Here is a 20,452-nt window from a genome sequence, read left to right on the forward strand (position 1 = left end):
ATGGCTCACTCTTGGTATTACATATTCTGTGCATTTGGACAAATGTATAGTAACATGTATCCATCATTATAGTATCACACAGAATAGTTTTAATGTTTTAAAAATCCTCTGTGTTCTGCCTTTACACCTTCTCTGTCTCACCCCCACAACCCCTGGACCCCAAATGTTTTTATGCCTCCGTAGTTTTGCCTTTTCCACAATGTCATATAGTTGGAATCAAGCAGTATGTAGCCTTTTCTGATTGGCTTCTTTCACTTACTGACATGCATTTAAATTTCCTCCCTGTCTTTTTGTGGCTTGATATCTCACTTCTTTTTAGCATTGATTAATATTTCATTGTTTGGATATACCAGTTTGTCCATTCACCTACTGAAGGTCATCTTTCTTGCTTCCAAATTTTGGCAATGGTGAATAAAGCTGCTATAAATATCCATGTGAAGGTTTCTGTGTGGACATAAGTTTTTTAACTCCTTTGGGTAAATACCAAGAAGCATGATTGCTGGACCATGTGGACAAAGTATATTTAGTTTTGTAAGAAACTGTTGAACTTTCTTCCAAAGTGGCTATCCCATCTTTCATTCCCACCAGCAGTGAATAAGGGTCCTTCTTGCTCCACATCCTTGCCAGAATTCAATGTTGTCAGTGTTCTGGATTTGGGCTGTTCTAATAAGAGTACGGTGATATCTCATTTTAATGTGCATTTCTCTGATGGCATATGGATCTTTTCATATATTTATTTGCCATCTGTATATATATATTTGGTTAGGTGTCTGTTCAGCTCTTTTCTCATTTTTCAGTTGAGCTGTTTGTTTTCTTATTGTTGAGTTTTAAGTTATTTGTATATTTTGAATTGCAGTCCCTTATGAGATGCGTCTTCTGTAAAATACGTATTTTCTCCCAGTCTGTGGTTGTGTTCTCATTCTTTTTACCATGTCTTTTGCAGAGCAGAAGGTTTTAATTTTAATGAAGTCCAGTCTATCAATTATTTCTGTCATGGATAGCACCTTTGGTGTTGTATCTAAAAAGTCATCACCATAGACAAGGTCATCTGGATTTTCTCCTCTGTTAACTTTTAAAACTCTTATAGTTTTTAATTTTTCAGTTAGGTCTATGATTCATTTTGAGTTAATTTGGAAGATGGGTGTAAGTTCTGTGTCTAAATTTCTTTGTGGACATCCACTTCTAGAACCATTTGTTGAAAAACTATCTTTACTATATTGCCTTTGGTCTTTTGTCAGAGATTAGTTGAATTTCTGTTATAAATAGATGAATAAATTGAGGGTCAATTTATAAATAGATGAATAAATTGAGAGTCATATGTATATATGTGTGTGTATGTATGTATATATATATGTGTGTGTATATATATATACGTATATATGTGTGTGTATGTGTATATATATGTATATACATATATACATACATATATATACACATATATATATTTCTGAGTTCTCTCTTTTGGCCATTGATCTGTTTATCTGTTCTTTCACCAGTACCACACTGTCTTGATTACTGTAGCTTGAAGTCTTGAAATGAGGTAGTAATCGTCCTCCAGTTTTGTTCTTCTCCTTCAATATTTTATCGGCTGTTCTGGGTCTTTTGCCTCTTTTATATAAACCTTAGAATCCAGTTGTCAACATCTGCAAATTAACTTGGTGGGCAGCACTGATTTTAAGGATACACTTTTCTGGGAGTTTGTGCCAATAACCAGATACCTAAGTCTTCAATTGGCTGGATTTGAATCCCTCTTTTCTGAGCTTGAGGGAAAGGATTCAATTTTTAGAGTTTCTTGTGTTTGTGTGTTGTATAACTGGGCCCAAGCCACAAAATGCAATCATGGGCATAAAATGGGTGTCCCAATAGCATGAAGGATAGAGTGCTGGGGCTGGCAGAGTGGGGGGTTAGCACACACCATGATATTAACAATCATTGTCATCATTATCATTGGGGTCATAGTCATCATCATCATCATCATCATCATAAAAGAAGCTTGTATGTATTGAGTACTTACTAAATGCAAAGCCTTAGCTCAGTCCCCTACATGGGTCATGTCACCAATCCTTTCAACAACCCTCTGAGGCAAGTGCACATATTACCTTCAACTGAAGAAACAAAGGCTCCTAGAAGTTATATAACTTGCCCAACATCATATGAGTAATAAGCTGTGAAGCTGGAGTTCAAATCTACTCTTTATCCCTCTACTGCACTTATTGTCCCTGACATTCCCCTTTCATTATGGGGTAGTGATGCTGACTGTTCTGCCTCTGGCATTCAAGCTTCCAGAAAGACAGCTGAGGTCAGTTCCTAACCCTGTTTTGAATAGGAAGTCCCACAGATACCTAAACCTCTTGATAAGTCCTCTTTACTCTAGTTCCTTCAAGCCCTTTTCATAAAACCCACACACTTGAGAAATGGAGAGTTAAGCCTCCTCTCCTCCCCTATTTCTCTCCTTTCACCTGCTCCCCCATGGACTCCAGTTGGTTAGAAACCTCTCTTGCTGTTTATTTCTCTCTTAATAAGCCCCATCTCCTCTCAGAAAGCCATTTAGCACGGCACCACTTAATTTCTCCTCGAAGCAGAATCTGCCAGATGGAGTCTTCATCCCAAGCCATGTTGATTTGTCTTATTTTTAAACAGCAGTGAACATCCCATGAAACTAAAATAGCAGTCAGTTCCCAGGTGTGACTCACTGAGCATGGAGGTGATCAAGAGCGTATGGACACATCCACCTGAGGCAGCTGTTCCAAATGACTTCCTCAGGTGGCACCCAGCCAGCTGCTGGCCACATCTGGATGTCACTCAATGCAGGGACATGCTGATTTTCCGCATCAACTGGGTTCAGCCACTCATTACTTCCTCTGGCTGGACCCCTTGGGCTGTGCATTCTTGCCTTTCCCACAGACATACTCATATTCCTGATTATTGGGGAGACAAAGTGGACCCCAGAGGACCAAGAGACTAGCACAAAGTAGCCAAGTGAAAGAAGGTCTCATTTTTTACCCTGATGTCTCATTGTTTTACAAAAAAATTCCTTTAAAATTTGACTCTGATTTTATAACCTAACTATGCTAGGGTTAATATAAACATAATTCTTCAAATTATGTACCAGCTAAATACTAAACTGTATCCTCTCACCTAGCCCCCCCAAAAAACATGTTTTTTTTAAAACTAACATCCCAAAATCATGTTGATTCCATAGCCTCTGTATTCCCAGACACACATAATGGGATGTGTGCCTGAAGCATGCATGTCTCTGTTTGAGAAGCACTCATTGTATTCACAGAGATGTGCATTCTCTTTCTTGGGGATGGTAAGCCTACAACAGGGACTAAGAATGTTTCTTTACCACCACATATCATCCTAAGGAAAAGAGGATTAATATAAAGGAAAGACAGAGATGATTGTTACTAGTAAGGCAGTGACTTCCCTGAGATCCAAGAAATAATAGAAGTCAGAGACTGGTCTGACTTACAGCATCTTGGGTGGCTCCACTTACCACATAACGCCTATCATCATGATGGGAATTGACAAGACAACATGCCAGCCCAGCTCACAAAAGTGACCACTTATAAATATGTGTATACCATAAGCTCATCTCCATAACCCTCCATCTTCCATCACCCTTATAGCCCATACCCCATAATAAGCAGTGGTGTCCTTTATTAGAAGGGGGAAGAATAAAATTCACTATTCATGGATGGAGGTATGTTGGCCTTGCCTCCAATATGTCTATATATACACCAATCCCAACTAGCATTTGACAATCTTCTGAACCAGTGCGCTCTGGAATAGTTGGCAATCAGGATATTCCTCAGAGTCAAAGCCATTCTCACTAAACCCAATCTCAAATACCAGTCAGAATGCTGAGATTATAGCAATCAGGTGATACCCACCATCCCCAAAGGCATTATCTGATAGGACACAGAACTCAAAGAGGGGTGGTGGGGAAGAATGTGGACAAGTTCAGTGATAATCCTTTATCACTTGGAACAATTTTGCTACAATATTTAGGAATTTTTTTGTTTTGTTTTAAGCACCCCCTCAAAAAGAACAATAACAACAAAAAAGCAAGAGAGAAATCCAATCTTTCTTTGGCCCTGTGAGATTCCTTTTCCCATGGAAAGTACAGGCCATTCCAGTTTCTTTAAGTAGTCTTATAATTGAAGATTTAACAGGTGTTCTCAGGGCTACTCTGAAGAAAAAAACAAATCTTTCCCTGAATCAGCAGAGAAATCATGAATTATTTTACAGTAATGTTCACCTTTCTGATGGAGGGGTATCCACCCTAAATATATCCATAAACAGATAGACATATTTATGAAGTGCCACTGAGAAATAAATATGGGGGGTGGGGACTGACTGTTCTTGTTCTTCATGGGGGAAAAAAAGGTGATAAAATAAGCTGATGGAATCAAAAAGTGTTTAGAAACCTGTTAAATGTCTTTCCATGGAAAGAAGAAATATTACTAAGATGCTCTAGATGCATTGCCTCCCAAATCCTCAGAGGTGATTTCAATAGACATTTGGGTGATATTGCCCATCGACTGATTTTGCCAGTAGCTGCCGTGCTGTGCTTTCTGGAGCCATGGGAACTTCCAAAGAATTCTATGGGTCTTTAGCATGGCAGGGTGTTCCCCAATACTAATGTTCCTGATTATTTTGTAGACTCTGATCAGACCTTCCCTTGGTTGGCCTTCCAGATAGAAGCACACTCATTTCAGGGGACTAGGGGAGTCATCTTCATAGATCTTTTATGACAAGGACAATGGGGTCTTCGGAGGGCTTGTTCAGGGTTCTCCAGGGGGCACCAAAGAGGAAGCAAGACCTCAAGCCCTTATCCTTCTTAGGGACTTTTATGAAGTCAAAAGAGAAAAGTGAAATTCCAGTCACATCTCTTTCTCTGTGGAAGAGTAGTCTTGTCATGCCTGGGCACCCAGATTCTAACAGAAACTGAAGCAATAACATGCCCAGAGGGGTTCAGCATCCATAAAGAAAACCAGCAAAGGAGAGCTTACCTCCTTAGGCCTGGCTGGTCTGAGAGGCATCCAGCTGCAAGCCAGCTGGGCTCAGTTGAAAAGACCACATGTAGAATATTGGTTTGGTTCCACATCCCATATTTAAAGAGAAACATTTCCAAATGCAGCCTTAGACGAAATAGCTCACACCTCGACAGCTCTTGAAACTATCATTCATACAAGAATAACAGAGGACACTTGGAAAGTTAAATTTGACTTGGGAAGCCCAAAAGATTTCAGGGGCCACCTGATGAATGCCTTAAAATATTTACAAAATGGTAGAAGATGGAATATATCAGGCTCTCCAGGAGAGCAGATCTAGCTCAATATTTGGCTATGTAGATGGAGGACTTTCTAAGATGAGAGCTCCTTGAAATAGAATGTCTTGCCTTGGGTAATAGGGAGTCCTTTTGCTGTTGGTGCAAAAGCTGAGGCTGCATAACCACCTGAGACCCGAGGAGGGAGAGGGATACTTTTGAGGCAGTAGGATCTCCAAGCACTGAAAACTGTAGGGATGTGTGTCAAGCTGGACCTGGTCTCAGGTTTCAGCTCTATTTTTGTAAGACCTTGGAAACTTTTCTTGGACCCTCAATTTCCTCATTTGTGAACTGGGTCTAACAATATCTATTCTAGTGGGTTATTATGCAAGTAAATAAGGTATTAACAAACATTAATGCTTGGCACAGTAGAAATCCTACATTTGTGATTATTGCTACCACTGTTATATCTGAGCTTGACAAATTGAATAGAAAGAGACAGTTCATAATTTCCTCAGATTTCTTTAGCCCTCTGATTCTATGATCACCATGGGTCCCATCTTGTCAACCTTACTGTTGCTGTCTTCCTAATTCCCTGACTGCCCAGAGTTTTCTGTTTCAGCACAGCCCCAGATCTTCCTCCACAATGGTCTATATCCTCACTTTCCTACTGCCACTTTCCTCTCATAATTAGAAATAATCTTTCCTTGCAACCTGCTTTCTACAGGTTAGCTAGCTATTCTGGAAAATTATGTATATTAAGAGTACTATAATAATAATATAATAATATGACTATGTAGTCACCTTCTCCCTCTTCTTTCTTCGGCTAAGAAGCAAGGCTAAGCACAGTCAACAGCCAGCAGTCAATCAAAACTCTAAATGATCGTGAGAACAGATCTTCTACTAGTGGTATTCTATAGGTCATGCTTAGCTTTTCTAGAGAGATTATGATGGTGGTCATTTGGAGGTAAAATACTAAACAGTCTTGCGACAGGCTTCCTGGGGACATTTAGGCACAGGTGGGACCTTCTTCTGTTCACTCATTTAATTTTCTAGAGAACCTTAAAACTCACTCTGACCCCTGTTGTTCTCCCACCCAAGAAAACAGCGGAGCTACGTGAAGAAGTGCTGGAAGGATGTGCGTGTGGGCGACTTCATCCAAATGCAATGCAATGAGATCATCCCAGCAGACATACTCCTGCTCTTCTCTTCAGACCCGAATGGGATCTGCCACCTGGAAACTGCCAACCTGGATGGAGAGACAAACCTCAAACAAAGGCGTGTTGTGAAGGGCTTCTCACAGCAGGTAAGGATCTTTCTAAGATTTCCAAAGGTGAGGTCAAAGGGAAGAAGCAAGCCAACTCCACTGGAAAACTGAACTCAATCTGGTGCCAGAGGGAAAGTAGGAGATGCCTCCTTTTCCCAAGCACTTAGGTACACTTAATCTTCCCAGCAAGCCTCTTAATGGGTATTATCCCTATACCACTGATGGGGAAACTGAGGCTTAAGAAAGGTAAATAACTTGCTAAAAGTCTCAGAATTCCTAAATGGGGGCCCACTATGTTTAAGGAAACTGTGGTCTCTGTTCTAAACCAAGGAGTCTAATATCTATTTGGTTACCCTTGGGACCAACCTGCTTTCCATGTTTATGCAGCCCTGCCCATCCTGCCCAGCTCTGCTCCCTCAACCTCTCCCTCCCTGAATCTTCTCTAGTACTACTTTGACCCCAGCATAAGCTTATAGGAAGGTATTGTTAACTATTTTTTCACTTGTGTACATCTTACCTTCCCTCCTAGACAAACAGAGAACAATTGTCAACATCTTTATTTAACCCCCACACTTACACATATGGTACCTTGAACACCATGGGGAAGTCATTATTGTCTGGAGGTTTAAGAGCCCAGGCTCTGGAGGTTGATAGAGCTACACTACCATTTATTAGCATTGTCACCTCGGGAAAGTTACTCCTCTCTCACTTCTTTATTCCCTCATCTGGAAAATGGGTATAAAAATAGTACCTTCTCCATTAGAGTGATTCTTAAGACTGAACAATATGTATAGTAATGGTATGAAGGTACCATATGAAGATAGTATGGTACGTAGACATATAGTATGAAGGTAGACATATAGTAAGAGACCAGTAAATAGTCTGCAGTAAATATCAACAGTGTTCATAGGCAATGTGTTGAGTAATTGAAACTGGGTGTGATTGATATTCCAATTTTTAATTAAAAATCCCCTTGAAAGGGTTGACTTTCAATCTGGAACCTTTCTCTGTACATGGAAAAGAATAAAATTCTATCACTTTCTTCATTCTGCCAGTCTTCGGCAGGAGAGAAATTGGATGAGTCAGGGGATTTACGGGTGAGAAGGCAAGTGCTTCATTCCTCAGAGATTATCATAAGCTAGAGTTAGGTTATCTAGATTGAAACTTCTTGAGAGAAGACAACTCCACTTACCTCACTTTGCCCCTCCCAAAGCACCGGATGAGCAGTTCTCACAAAATCTCTTTGGTACGATGGATTCCTCAGGAGTCTCTTCTCTCGCCTCTGCGTGTTTCTCCCCTAGTTCTGTTATGAGATTCACATGAGATAAAGGAAGGAGCGAATGAAATATAGGGCTTGGTGCATAGTAGGCCCACAGTAAATGGTCTGTTGCTGATACCTCAGCTGCACTTACTGCCTGGGCATGGAAACCACCATGACCACATGGCTGCCATCTGCTTTTCTTGTCATTTCTCACGTTCAGTTTTCCATTGGTCTCCAGGCCCCACCCAAGTCAGTCACTGCACTGGTGCTGGGTGTCTAAGTTTTCTCTCCTTTGCTTGTCCCCACCACATTCACCAAATCACCCTAGAGTTTACAAGGGCAGGATCTGAGGAAAGTTCACAAAGCCATTCTAGATACACAGCAATCTATTTCCTGGCTCAGGGCCCTGTGGCCTGCCCTCTAGATCAGAGACTTTTAAGCTTCTTTAAACATAATTCACAGTAAGAAATACATATTATGCATGTGCAACACACACAGGTGGATGTGTGTATGTGAGATGTAAAATTGCCACCTGATAATACATGTAAAGCACTCTGAGACTTTCTATTCCATTTCATTATTTTACAAAGCTCTGGGAGCAGTGAAACTTGTGTTTGCTTACAAACCTACCCCTCTGCCGCCCCTTCCCAATCTCCTCATCTCTGTTCTGAGTCCTCTTTATTCTCTCTCAGGCAGCGGGTTTTCAGGGTTGTTGAGTTTCAACCAGTAGCTTCTCTTTTTGTCTCTGGCAGCAGCTCCCAAGCTGTTTCTTGTATTTTAATTAGTCAGATAGTTTGGGATTTGACTGGAATGAAGAGCCAGATAAAAGGGTCATTCACCCTCCAGTGCCATAGACCATCCAATTTAATAACATCTCTCAAACTCTAACCCTGAATTCTCACAGGGTAGTTGGCATAATGATTTACAAAAAAAGAAAAAAAGTTAAATTCATTTGTGAAGGGAAGAAGATTTATTTGAGCTTGAAGGTTTTTAGCGTTCTCTATTTGTTCCTTCATTCTCCCCCTCACTTTTCTTAAGTGTGTTTTTCCATTTCTGTAATAATAGTTATAATGATGACGTACTTTTATTAAGTCCTTACTGAGCCTTTGCATGATTATCTCCTTTATCCTCACAAATCCCCACTGAGAGAGGGCTATCATTGTCCCCACTATACACCTGAGGAAAATGAAGCATAGGAAAGTTAAGTTACTTGTCCAAGGTCACTGAGCCAGGAAGTGCTTGAAACAAGATTCAAAACCAAGTTTATCCAAAGTCTCAACTCTTAAGGTTTGTAGCAGCTCATCTCCCTGGCCTATTGACTATTACCCAGAGTTTACCCAGAGATGTTTACTTGAAAGCACACATTTATCATTTTTAATATTCTTTTCACATATAAGTAGTACATGGTAGGAAGAATAAAAGTAGGCTTATCCAGGTCCCTGAAAAAGGAATCTGGGCTGTTCTTTGCTATCTTGCTTCTCCCTTATGTCATCAGTGCAAAAAGATTTCTGAATATAGGTAGAATTCTCTTCTAACTCTACACTATAGCATTTCTCAAATGTGTTGGGCAGACATTGATGACAGTTGCAAGAAAAATATATTTTGCAAAATCAAAAAGACAGAAGACATTAGGTTACAAATTTTCAAATATTTCAAATATTTCTGCCAGACTTCTCAGGTACTTTGGTAAGCCCAAGGAGGAGAGGGGACAGGTACGAGTATGTACCATTTCTAAACACTTAACCACAGAAACCTTTTATTCCAAGGAACACATTCCAGGACTACTACAGGAGATGTGGGATCACAATTTAGGGATTTGTCCCAAATACATTAGAGGTGTTCAAGATGTACCATAATTACCACAGAGAGAATCTTTTAAAAATACACATGCATCCTTCCACATTATCACTAAGTTATGGCTCACCAGGACTGAGTAGGGGTCAAGCATGCATATGTTTTAAATGCTCCCCCATATGATCTCAACATGAACCTACTACCTTCTTGAAAACCTGTACAACAGGTGTCACCTTGGGCACCTACAAAAAACACTTTTAATAATAAAAACAAAACTACCATCTCCGTGCTTCTTACATGTGCTAGTTTCTTTGCATGCATTGTCCCTGTTAGTCCTTGCAACCACCCTGTGAGATGGATATATCTGTCCTCCTTTACAGATGAAACTCTAAGGAATAGAAATAGCATATCTTACCATTGTCTCAGAGAAGGTTTTGAGTACCTACAGATATGGTTTGTATGGAAATTTTATATCTTAAGTAATAAGTATCAATGGCTTTTGTTTGTTTTCCTTCTAAATCCCTAGGGGTTAATACTTCACCTTGCCAAAAAGGTTTTTACTAACAGATTTCTAGAAATTTTCCACCCCATTCTTACACCCACACTCATTTTTACATCTTGTGGATGATGAGAGATTAGTATATTCTGTTAATTCAAAATCACTAAGACAAACTTTGTCCCAGCTCCCCTATATCAGCATTTCTCAAAGTGAAGTCTGCCAAATGCTTATCTCAAGAGAGAGTTGTTGAAAAACAAGGTTCAGGGGCGCCTGGTTGGCGCAGTCGGTTAAGCGTCCGACTTCAGCCAGGTCACGATCTCACGGTCTGTGAGTTCGAACCCCGCGTCAGGCTTTGGGCTGATGGCTCAGAGCCTGGAGCCTGTTTCCGATTCTGTGTCTCCCTCTCTCTCTGCCCCTCCCCCGTTCATGCTCTGTCTCTCTCTGTCCCAAAAATAAATAAACGTTGAAAAACAAGGTTCATGGTCAAATCTGGATGGAAAAATCTGTGTCCTGTCGACCTCTCTTAGAGGGTCCAGCATACATCAACATAGTAAGGTCTCTGAGAAGATCTGCAGGCAACAGATCTTTTAAACTTTAACCCTGAGTTTTCAGAACTGTTCTTCAAGACAATAATTCTAGCATTCCCATGAAAATTTGGGGGGAAAATTAACCTGGATTGTGAAGCACACATGATCAAAGCAGGTGAGCAGTAACAGAGAAGTTAACAATCTTCATGACTTAGGCAATTCATTCTCCACTTACCCAGACAGGTTCCAATGAAATTATAAACATAAAAGAGCTTCTCAAAAGTAATTTTCTCCTGTGACATGAGACATCATTCTCAAGGTTTCCAAAGAGTTGCTTTTTTTTATAATATTTTTTAATGTTTATTTATTTTTGAGAGAGAGACAGACAGAGAATGAGTGGAGGAGGAGCAGAGAGAGAGGGAGACACAGAATCCGAAACAGGCTCCAAGCTGTCAGCACAGAGCCCGACGCGGGGCTCGAACTCACAAACCGAACTCACAAACCGTAAGATCATGACCCAAGCTGAAGCCAGCCGTTCAACCGTTCAACCGACTGAGCCACCCAGGCGCCCCCCAAAGAGTTGCTTTCAAATTCTTTTTCTCAGAATTCAACTTGGATGAGGCCAATTGTTTTTTCAATTCAGACTTTTATCATGCTGGGTGATCTTGGAATTCACAAAATTATTGACCTATTCTTGCAGTATTTATCCCACATCCCATTGCTGAGGAAAGGGAAGGGATCCAAAATTAGTCTTATGCTAAGGTCTGCTGAGCAGGTCAGAGGACTTTATTAGAGAATTAAATTGTACCATTTTCTCTTTGGTGACATTCTGATACCTGAAATCTCTTCTTTAAAAGGATTTCCTAGATGAGTACTGGGAATTTAATGCCTGAAAAGGAGTATGTGACATTTATTTTGGTAGATGTAAATTACCAAAGCCAAAGAGTCAGAAATGAATTCTTCCAGTTAGTATTTCAGATCAAACATATTTCTGGGTATATCTTATCCAAGTCACTGAATCCTAAGTCCTACTAAAACTTGTGTCAGATCATTTCCCAGTACTAAACAAGTGCTTGCTACAGCAAGTATGATATATGGACTAACCTCTTCAGCATCAATTGGAAGCTTGTTAGAAATGCAGAATTTCAGGCCCTGCCCCAATTCAATTGGAATTTGCAATTTAACAAGATCCCCAGGTGATTCCTGTGCACAGTAAAGTTTGAAAGCAGTGGCCAAGGGCATCAATGATTAATGTAATAACTGTGCTTATCTGTTTATTGCCCAAATTAAAGATTTTTAATTGACTCTCCTTTTTAACTAGCTTGCATTCCATGATGATTAGTGATTTTAAACCATTTTCTCAATTACGAAGAACCATTGTAGCTTGGATCCTCTGCAGTGAATGTGTACACTGACTTTAACATACTTAGGCAGCAGAGCACTTTGCCAAAAGATTGAGATAGGGTAAATGAGTTATTTATTTATCATCCTCGTGGTTCACTGATGATGCACCTGGAATGAAGCAAAAGGTAGATGTTCTCTCAACTCTGCCTGCCCTGACAACCAGAGAAAAAGTCTCTTTCCTGGTGGATTTTATAATGGAACCTGCCCCTGACAGGCTGTTCCAAGTTTCCTTAAGAAAGACCCTAAGGGGTCTTTCAGGGCCCCTGGGTGGCTCAGTTGGTTACGCGTCCAACTCTTGATTTCAGCTCAGGTCATGATCTTGTGATTCATGATTTCAAGACCCACGTTGGGGCTCCACACTGCTGACAGCATGAAGCCCGCTTGGGATTCTCTCTCTCTCTCTCTCTCTCTCTCTCTCTCTCTCTCTCTGGCCCTCCTCCACTCACACACACTCTCTCTCTCAAAATAAATAAATTAATTTAAAAAAAAAAAGAACGATAGCCCTTCTACCTATTATCCACTGCTTAAATGTTGAGCAGAGATCAAATTTTCTAGTATCCCTTTAATATAAAATCTACATGATGATATATGATGATAATAAATAATATCAACAGATAGGTTGATTAAACATATACTGTGTGCCATAGGCAGTTCTCCTAAGTGTTTTATACCTATTATCTCTTTATACTCCCCATAAATAACCCTGTGAGATAAGCACTTTGATTATCGCCATTTGACAGATGAGTTAAGTAACCCTGCTAGCAGTGGACTAAGCTTGGACTTAAACTCAGGATTATCTTATTTTAACTCTTTATTATGAAAATTTTCAAGCATATCCAAAAGTAGGGAGGATAATATAAGTTTCTAATGTGCCCATCACCTGATTTCAATAATCAACTCATAATCAATCTTGTTTTATCAATAGTCTCACCCTCCTCATTCTGCAATTTATTTCAAAGCAAATCTTCAATGTTGCAACATTTTACTGGCAAACATTTTAATATCTATCTCTCAAGGATAGGATTTCTTAAAAATGCCCCTATACCATTATCATTCCTAAAATATTAGCATTAATTCCTTGATATCAACTTTCAATTCAGTGTTCAATATCTTCCAGTTTATTTGAACCAGAATCCAAACAAGTCTAGAGGTGCATGGGTGGCTCAGTCAGTTAAGCATCCAACTTCAGCTCAGATCATGATCTCATGGTTCATGAGTTTGAGCCCCACATCAAGCTCTCTGCTTTCAGCACAGGGTCTGCTTAGGATCCTCTGTCCCCCATCATCTCTCTGCCCCTGCCCCACTTTTGCTCTCTCTGTCTCTCAAAAATAAATAAAAACATTTTTTAAAAAAAAGCAGAATCCAAATAAGTCTAAACACTTAGATAAGCTTAACCTCTCTTTTATTCGATAGGTTCCCTATTCATCTTTCTTTTTTTGTTTGTTTGTTTTTCTTGTATATTTAGTTCTTGTTGCTGAATAAATAAGATTGTTTGTTCTATGAAATTTCCCATAGTCTGGATTTTGCTGATCGCATTGTCTCCCAGTTATGTCATTTAACATGTCTCCCTGTTCATTGTATTTCTGTAAATTGGCAGTTAGAGCTAGTGCCTAAATCTGATTCAGGTTAGATTTGTGTTTGTGAGTGGATATGTCGCTGTTGCATGAATTGATTCCCTACCATCCTGCACAGGTGACCAATGAGTTTGTCTATTTTACTATCAATATGCACTCATGGATTTAAACATATTTGATGTGTGTCAAATCAGTGCGTTTGTTATCTTTATTGATTGCCCCATTTTTAGCCAGTGGGACCTTCTTCACATTGGCTCCTGAGCTCTTTTTCATGACCTCAATAGTCTTCAATAGATCTAGTCCCTTTTAAGAGAAAATGGTGTTTAGAAATCACAATAAGTACATGTTGAAGGTACATATTGGTATTGGATTGATCATTATTTCTGTGCCATTAAATGGACAGAACTAGAACTTTTTAAAGATTAAATAGATGAGGATTTATGTTGGTACTTGAAATTCAGGACTAGAGGTCTTTACACAACCGCACCAATATTAAATATGTAAGTCCTTCTCCCACATTAGACAGTCAATTAGCCTCTGTAGTACAAAGTATACTGTAGTTTGATATTTGACACAAACAATCCTTAGAAGTAGAAAGGGAAGAATTAGGAATAATTTCAAGATGGGGAAACAATTTCTAAAAGATTAAATCTTATCAAAGATTCCTCAGCTAATGCAGGATTATGCCAAACTTGGAAGGCAATTTGGATGTACCTGATTATTTTTCCCTTTGCTAAAGTAATTCTTAGATCCCTTTACATGTTTATTTTATTTCTCAAATAAATACAATTTCACAAATATGAAAATAATGAAACTATACAATTATTTGCAATGATAATAATGAGACCATGATGGACACAACCCTAAAAAAAACTTACTTTTATTTTTTGCAGTCCTCTGACCTTTTTTTGGTGATTCTCCCCTCCAGAGGTCTTCTAAGGCATGAGCGCGTGCGTAGGCATGCACACACACACACACACACACACACACACACACACACACCACAAACATGGGAGATCCCTTCTCCTTCCCAGTGTTTAGCACTATTTGAAAACTTCTATTAAAAAGTCTTTTTTAGGGGTGCCTGGGAGGCTCAGTTGGTTGAACGTCTGACTTTGGCTCAGGTCATGGCCTCATGGTTCATGGGTTAGATCCCTGCTTCCAGTTCTGTACTGACAACTCAGAGCCTGGAGCCTCCTTCAGATTCTGTGTCTCCCTCTCTCTCCGCCCCTCCCCTGCTTGTGCTCTGTCTCACTCTGTCTCTCAACAACAAATAAATGTTAGAAAACATTTTCAAAAAGTCTTTTTTTAATTTTTGTCCCTTTAGGGCCTTATGAGGAAGCTATGCTAGGTTATATGAAAGATATGATCATCTAAAGGTGTTAATAGATGATAGCTTCAAGTTTTCTTCTTCCCCACTGTCTCCCTACCCCATGATAACATATTTACATTTTGATAGTGGTCTTCACAGTCTTAACCACTAAGGATAACTGAGTATTTCAGCCCAATGTGGGAAATATTTGATGCCTCAAAGGAGAACCATACCAATCTAGTATAAGGATTAGTCAAGACTCTTGACTGCATGTGACAGAACCCCAATTCAAAATAGCTTAGACAGAGACTTTATTGAAAGAAAACAAGGTGAATTGGGCCTTAGGGTCATGTCAACCAGAAATTTGGAATCCATCAGTGCAATGCTCATTTTTTTGTCTGTGTTTCTCTCTGTATTTGGCTTTCATCTCTCACAAACAGACCTACACTCACAGCTTCACCTCTTGAGAGGGACTGGGAAAGAGACACAGGTTGGTCTGGCTGGTATTATGTACCCACCCCTAGACCAATTAACTCAGGCCAGAGGGAAAGGCATCCTCTGCTTCAACTGTATGGTGGAAATTGGTCTAGGTGCAGGAGAGTTCTGAGCGGCTCAGCAATAAATATCCATTATATAATTATGCTATATACACCCAACTTACTGTTGACCAAGTTCCTCTATCCTTAAGGAGAGAGGCCTGAGGTTGTCTGTCTTTCTCCCATGCCCCTAGTGGTATTCCTGCTTACAAAACCTTCCTTCCCTATCTGCCTTCTCTCTGCCTCCACAACATCCTCTGCAATGTACCCAGAGTGAATCTCTCCTTCCTCTGTGCTTCCATAGACTTATCACTCTCAGCAGTAGTGCCTACCTCACTGTGTTTTAGTCAATAAATTCATTTACCCAACTAGTATCTGATTAGATCTGTGCTAGGATATTTTGTTGTTGTTCGTGAGAGGTGACACATTATGGTCATCTCTTCTGTGACTAACTTAATATTGAAGTTTCTCAAACCAGAATTCATACTGTCTTTTTTGTGATCTTCTTTGACAAAAATATGAGGTACAAAATATTGGATGTCATGTTACTTTCTTTGGTCTCAGTTATCCACAGCAAGAAAAACGGATGCAGAAAAAATTTGCCAATTTAACACTGTATTCTGTTAAGGCAGCACTGCCCACTTGGTGGCAGATGTCCATATTTCAGGTATCATGTATTCACTCACTGATTCACCAGTGGGTCCTTGAATATATCCTCTGTGCCAGGTGCTATAGTGTTCAACTGTAAATGAGAGAGAGGCTGTGACTCTATACTCTAACAGGGAATCACAAAGACATTTATTAATAAACAGTCCCACGAACAATTAGTAACTGTTTCCTTTTAAGAATGACAGAAAACATCATTCTTTTCCCAGTATTTTCTTGGCATGTCAAACCCATGCCTTATAGCTTGGAAAATGTCATAACTTGATTTTGAGATTAAATTTAGTCTTAGCCCTGAGTAAGAATCAGAACATTTGTACACTTGAAAAAAGGCCACACAAGACTGTATGGAATCCTTAGATCGCATCTCCTGCCCACAGCCCTGCAACCAAGTCTGTGTGCTTTGGTGGGAATCTCTTGGGCAGGCAGGGACACACACCCAGGTGATTGCATATTCAGATCATTTCCTCACCCAGAGTCAGAAAGGAAAGTAACTGCCAGTCACTCTGTTGCAGGTTATCTTGAAAAGAACCTCAACCACTGGCCAGGGACAGGAAGGTTATCAAATGCTGGTAACTGTCATTATTTTTCAGACAGAATTCTCAGAAATCAGAGGGTTGCTTATTTGTATGCCAGGAAGGAAACCTCAGTCACCTGGATCAGCAGCTAGGGAGTGAAGAACATTTGATTTGAGCTTTCTCCAAACTAATAAGCTTTAAAAAAGAAGCGAAAATTTAAAGAGTATTCTCCTAAGGTTGCATGCGGTGTATCTCCTGTGTAGCCCCTGGAAGGCTGTAATCCGTGTATCTGAAACCTGGCTCCACCTCCATGAGCCCTCCACAAAGACTTAGTTTTGCTTTGCCATCCTCTCTCCAGTATGGGGCTGATTTTCTAGTCATCTACCCTGAGGGTCATGTAGAAACAGAGACAGAGCTGCACCAAAGCTTGGTCATCCCGGATTCAATTCTTTTTCACACATGTCCCTGGATCAAAGTAAAAACTCTGTAAATAAGTATATTCTGTGTTTAAGGAAAAAATTTAGCTGACTTCTGTCTCTCTTCTACTAACAGACTCTTTCTTGAATATTTCCTAATGACCGTTGTGGGGTTTCAAAGTGATCTAAAGTATACTTCTTATCCTCTAAGAATTTAAGACTGTGGGTACCTATTTTATTTTAATTTAAAGACCCTTTGTGATTATCAAAAATCTTTGAAAACCTTACCCCTACCCAACCCTCATACCTGAAAGCAATTGTCCTTTGTCCATTATTATGAAAATAAAACAAAAAGCTGTGGATTTGGATTTGTAATTTGCTGATCTCAAGAATCCCTGCAGAAATTGGAAAACCATGTGTATGAGACTTATTTTTACTCTGTCTACAGATGGCTTCTTGCTGCATATAGGGATTTGTAGATAAGTTGCAATGTTGAATCTACCAATTGGCTTGTAGAAATGGCTTGGTATTTAACTATTAAGAGTGTAAGATATTACAAGTTCCAAGTGAGTAGTATGGATATTAAGAATTGTCTGTTCAAAGGAAGGAGAGATTGCTATTGTCTGTGGTGGACACATGGGTCCTTAAGAAGTCTAACACTTGAGCTTGGCAATGGAAGTTTAAGAGAATTATCAATATGGAAAACCTGCAAATAAGCATGAAAAAGGCCCAGAGGGTTTTTTTTCCTGTGGGCAGATAGCATTAAATGCTTACATCAAGGAAAGGACATGTATAAGCTTTAGAATCAGACAAACCTTGGTGCTCATGAGCTGTGTGACCTTGGGCAAGCTACTTAGTACAATCAACACTCAGTTTTCTTTCCAATAAAATGGGACTAACCTGTCCTGAACTCTCTACAGGAAATCTGGGAAGATCGATTAAGATCAAGTAAATAAGGGGCAGCATTTGTGAACTGCAATTTCACCAAATAAATAAAAATCATTAGTTTTTAAAGATGGAGATCTATCCATGCAAATGAATAGGCCACTGTTTTTATCAGACTTCTTTTTGCAAGAAGCAGAAATAGTTCTGGCTAACTTAAGCAAAATAGTATCCTTGCAAAAATGTGGTGGGAGGTAGGGTAGAAGGGAAGAAGAATCACACAGTCTGGCTCACAGAATCAAAGGAAAGTTGAAACCCCAGCTCCCAAAAAAGAACCAAAAAAAGGAAATCTCAGTGCAATGGGAGAGTATTGGAAGAAGCAATTACTTCATGATCTCATTTGTTTTTCCTTCCTTGAGTCATTGCACTCAAGCCAAAGTCCCAGAGTGAGCAAGTCTAATGGGAAGGGCATCCTGACTTAGAATTCATCAACATTACAAAGCACAGAGGAGAGGTAATTTCTCAAAAGGAAGTCAAAGGATTGTTAAGGAAAAGAGAGCAGATTGGAAGGTGGGTAACCAGAAAGCAACTATCTACTACAAATAATTTCAAAAACTCATTAATACATTTATATAATCATATTTATTAATCAACTTGAAATTCATTTGTGAAGAACAGTGGAAAATAAGTCTAGGAAAATAAAAGTTGAGGTCAGTGCAGGGGAAATAGCCTATTCTGGCTACTAGAACGTATTTCATCCTGTTTGCTAAACTTTGGCCTTCCCAGTGGTCCTTGGGGGATGCAGCTTGTTGGTTCTGAGCCGTAGGTCAGTGAGGATACCTTAACCCCAAAGAAGGGGTTATACATATTGCCATTGATGTACCTGGGATAATCTGGGAGTTTTGAGTTATTTTATGATTGCAATAATTGATTTGTGTCAGAAACCTCTCCCTGGTGGGGCACCTGGGTGGCTCAGTCGGTTATGCATCCAACTTTGGTTCAGGTCATGATCTCATGGTTCATGAGTTCAAGCCCCACGTTGGGCTGTCTGCTGACAGCTCAGAGCCTGGAGTCTGCTTCAGATTCTGTACCTCCCTCTCTTTCTGCCCCTCCCCTGCTCATGCTCTGTCACTCTCTCTCAAAAATAAATATTAAAAAAAATAGTGAAGAAACTCTCCCTTCTTTCTGATTCTCACTTTCCCCCATGCCTCATATATAATGGATATTCAATAAATGTTTGAATACATGAATGAATGGATAAGAGACTAGTCTGGCCCATGTTGGAATGTTGGGATCTAGGACTTTATCTATTTTTTTTAATTAGTTGAGCCAAAGAATTTCCTTACAAGAAGAAGTCCTATTCCCATGAATCAAAGTTAAGATTTGTCCCTGGGGCTTTTCCCAATTGTTTTGGGTGATCTTTACAGAGAGGTCTTCCTTTCATCTCTTCATCCATCACCTTTCAATATATACATTCCTAATATCACCCTCTCCAGTACTAACCTTATCTCAACAAGTCTTGGTGGTATGCCTGTTGCCACAAGGTATTATGGGAGATGTCCCAGATGAAGCTAGCAGGCTATGAAAGGAAGCATAGATTCAGATATGTAAGTGTTAAATGGAGTCATGAGCAGTGTGGTGTGGAAGCACATAAAAAGGAACAATTCTCATTGGCTGGGGTGAAAGGGTCTATGGAGATTTGGGTGGGCTTCACAGAGGAGGTGGCAAAAAAACCCTCTTAAGTGCTTAAAAAATTAATATATGTATATGTGTATGTATGTATGTATGTATGTATACAATCCTCAAAAGAATGTCCCCTATCTAGGTAGGGTCTTAACCTCTACCCTTTGAAGGTACCCCACTTTAAAATGCAAATATACTTGGAAAAGATAACACATCGCATTGGTTATTAGTTGTGGTCTTTTCTATATATTTTCTACTATATTTTAGACAAGGAATTCACTTTTTTCCATTATCATTTCCCTTTTATTTTTAACCTTAGCACAGTACATATATTGCACGGAAACCCCCACCATGCTTATATAATAGACTCCATAGTTTATATAGTATAGAGTGATATATGCAGATGTCTCTTATTACAAGTCATTAGGACCCTCCCTCCCCCCAGTCATAAAACCTAACCTTTTTTTTCCAATTGAAGAGAAAGGAAGAAAAAATCCTATCATGTCCTCTCCTGATGGACAGATAGGTTAGAGGGTGTTCTCAATCTGGGCAACTTTATATCTCCTTACCCTGAATTTGTTCTAAAGCAATGCTCAGTTCTATGCAGGAAACACTGGGCAATGTCCTTAAACATTTTTGGTCATCACATCCGGCAGAAGGGGAGAGTGCTACTGGTATCAAGTTCTTAAAGACCAGGAATGCTGCTAAAAGTCAAAGAATTATCCAGCCCAAAATGTCAATAGTGCCAAAGTTGAGATACTCTGGTCTAGAAATGCCTTGACCTGCCTACCAACTAGCTGTCTATATAGATCTTAAGAAAAAGGATGAGAGTGAGCCAATG

The 20,452-nt window shown here is 39.6% G+C and overlaps 1 protein-coding gene across 3 annotated transcripts in view; it reads left to right on the forward strand.

The window, feature by feature from the left end:
- ATP10B (ATPase phospholipid transporting 10B (putative)) overlaps positions 1-20,452 on the forward strand; it is a 330,927-nt gene that overhangs the window by 236,821 nt on the left and 73,654 nt on the right. For all 3 annotated transcript variants that reach the window (XR_008300518.1, XM_053226788.1, XM_053226793.1), the window contains one exon: positions 6,377-6,581. Coding sequence is in view for 2 of the 3 variants with exons in the window: in XM_053226788.1 (XP_053082763.1) it covers positions 6,377-6,581 (205 nt within the window). In the remaining variant the exon portion in view is untranslated. The remainder of the gene's footprint in view (positions 1-6,376; positions 6,582-20,452) is intronic.

The sequence above is a fragment of the Acinonyx jubatus genome, chromosome A1 (assembly GCF_027475565.1).
Source record: "Acinonyx jubatus isolate Ajub_Pintada_27869175 chromosome A1, VMU_Ajub_asm_v1.0, whole genome shotgun sequence".
NCBI lineage: Eukaryota > Metazoa > Chordata > Mammalia > Carnivora > Felidae > Acinonyx > Acinonyx jubatus.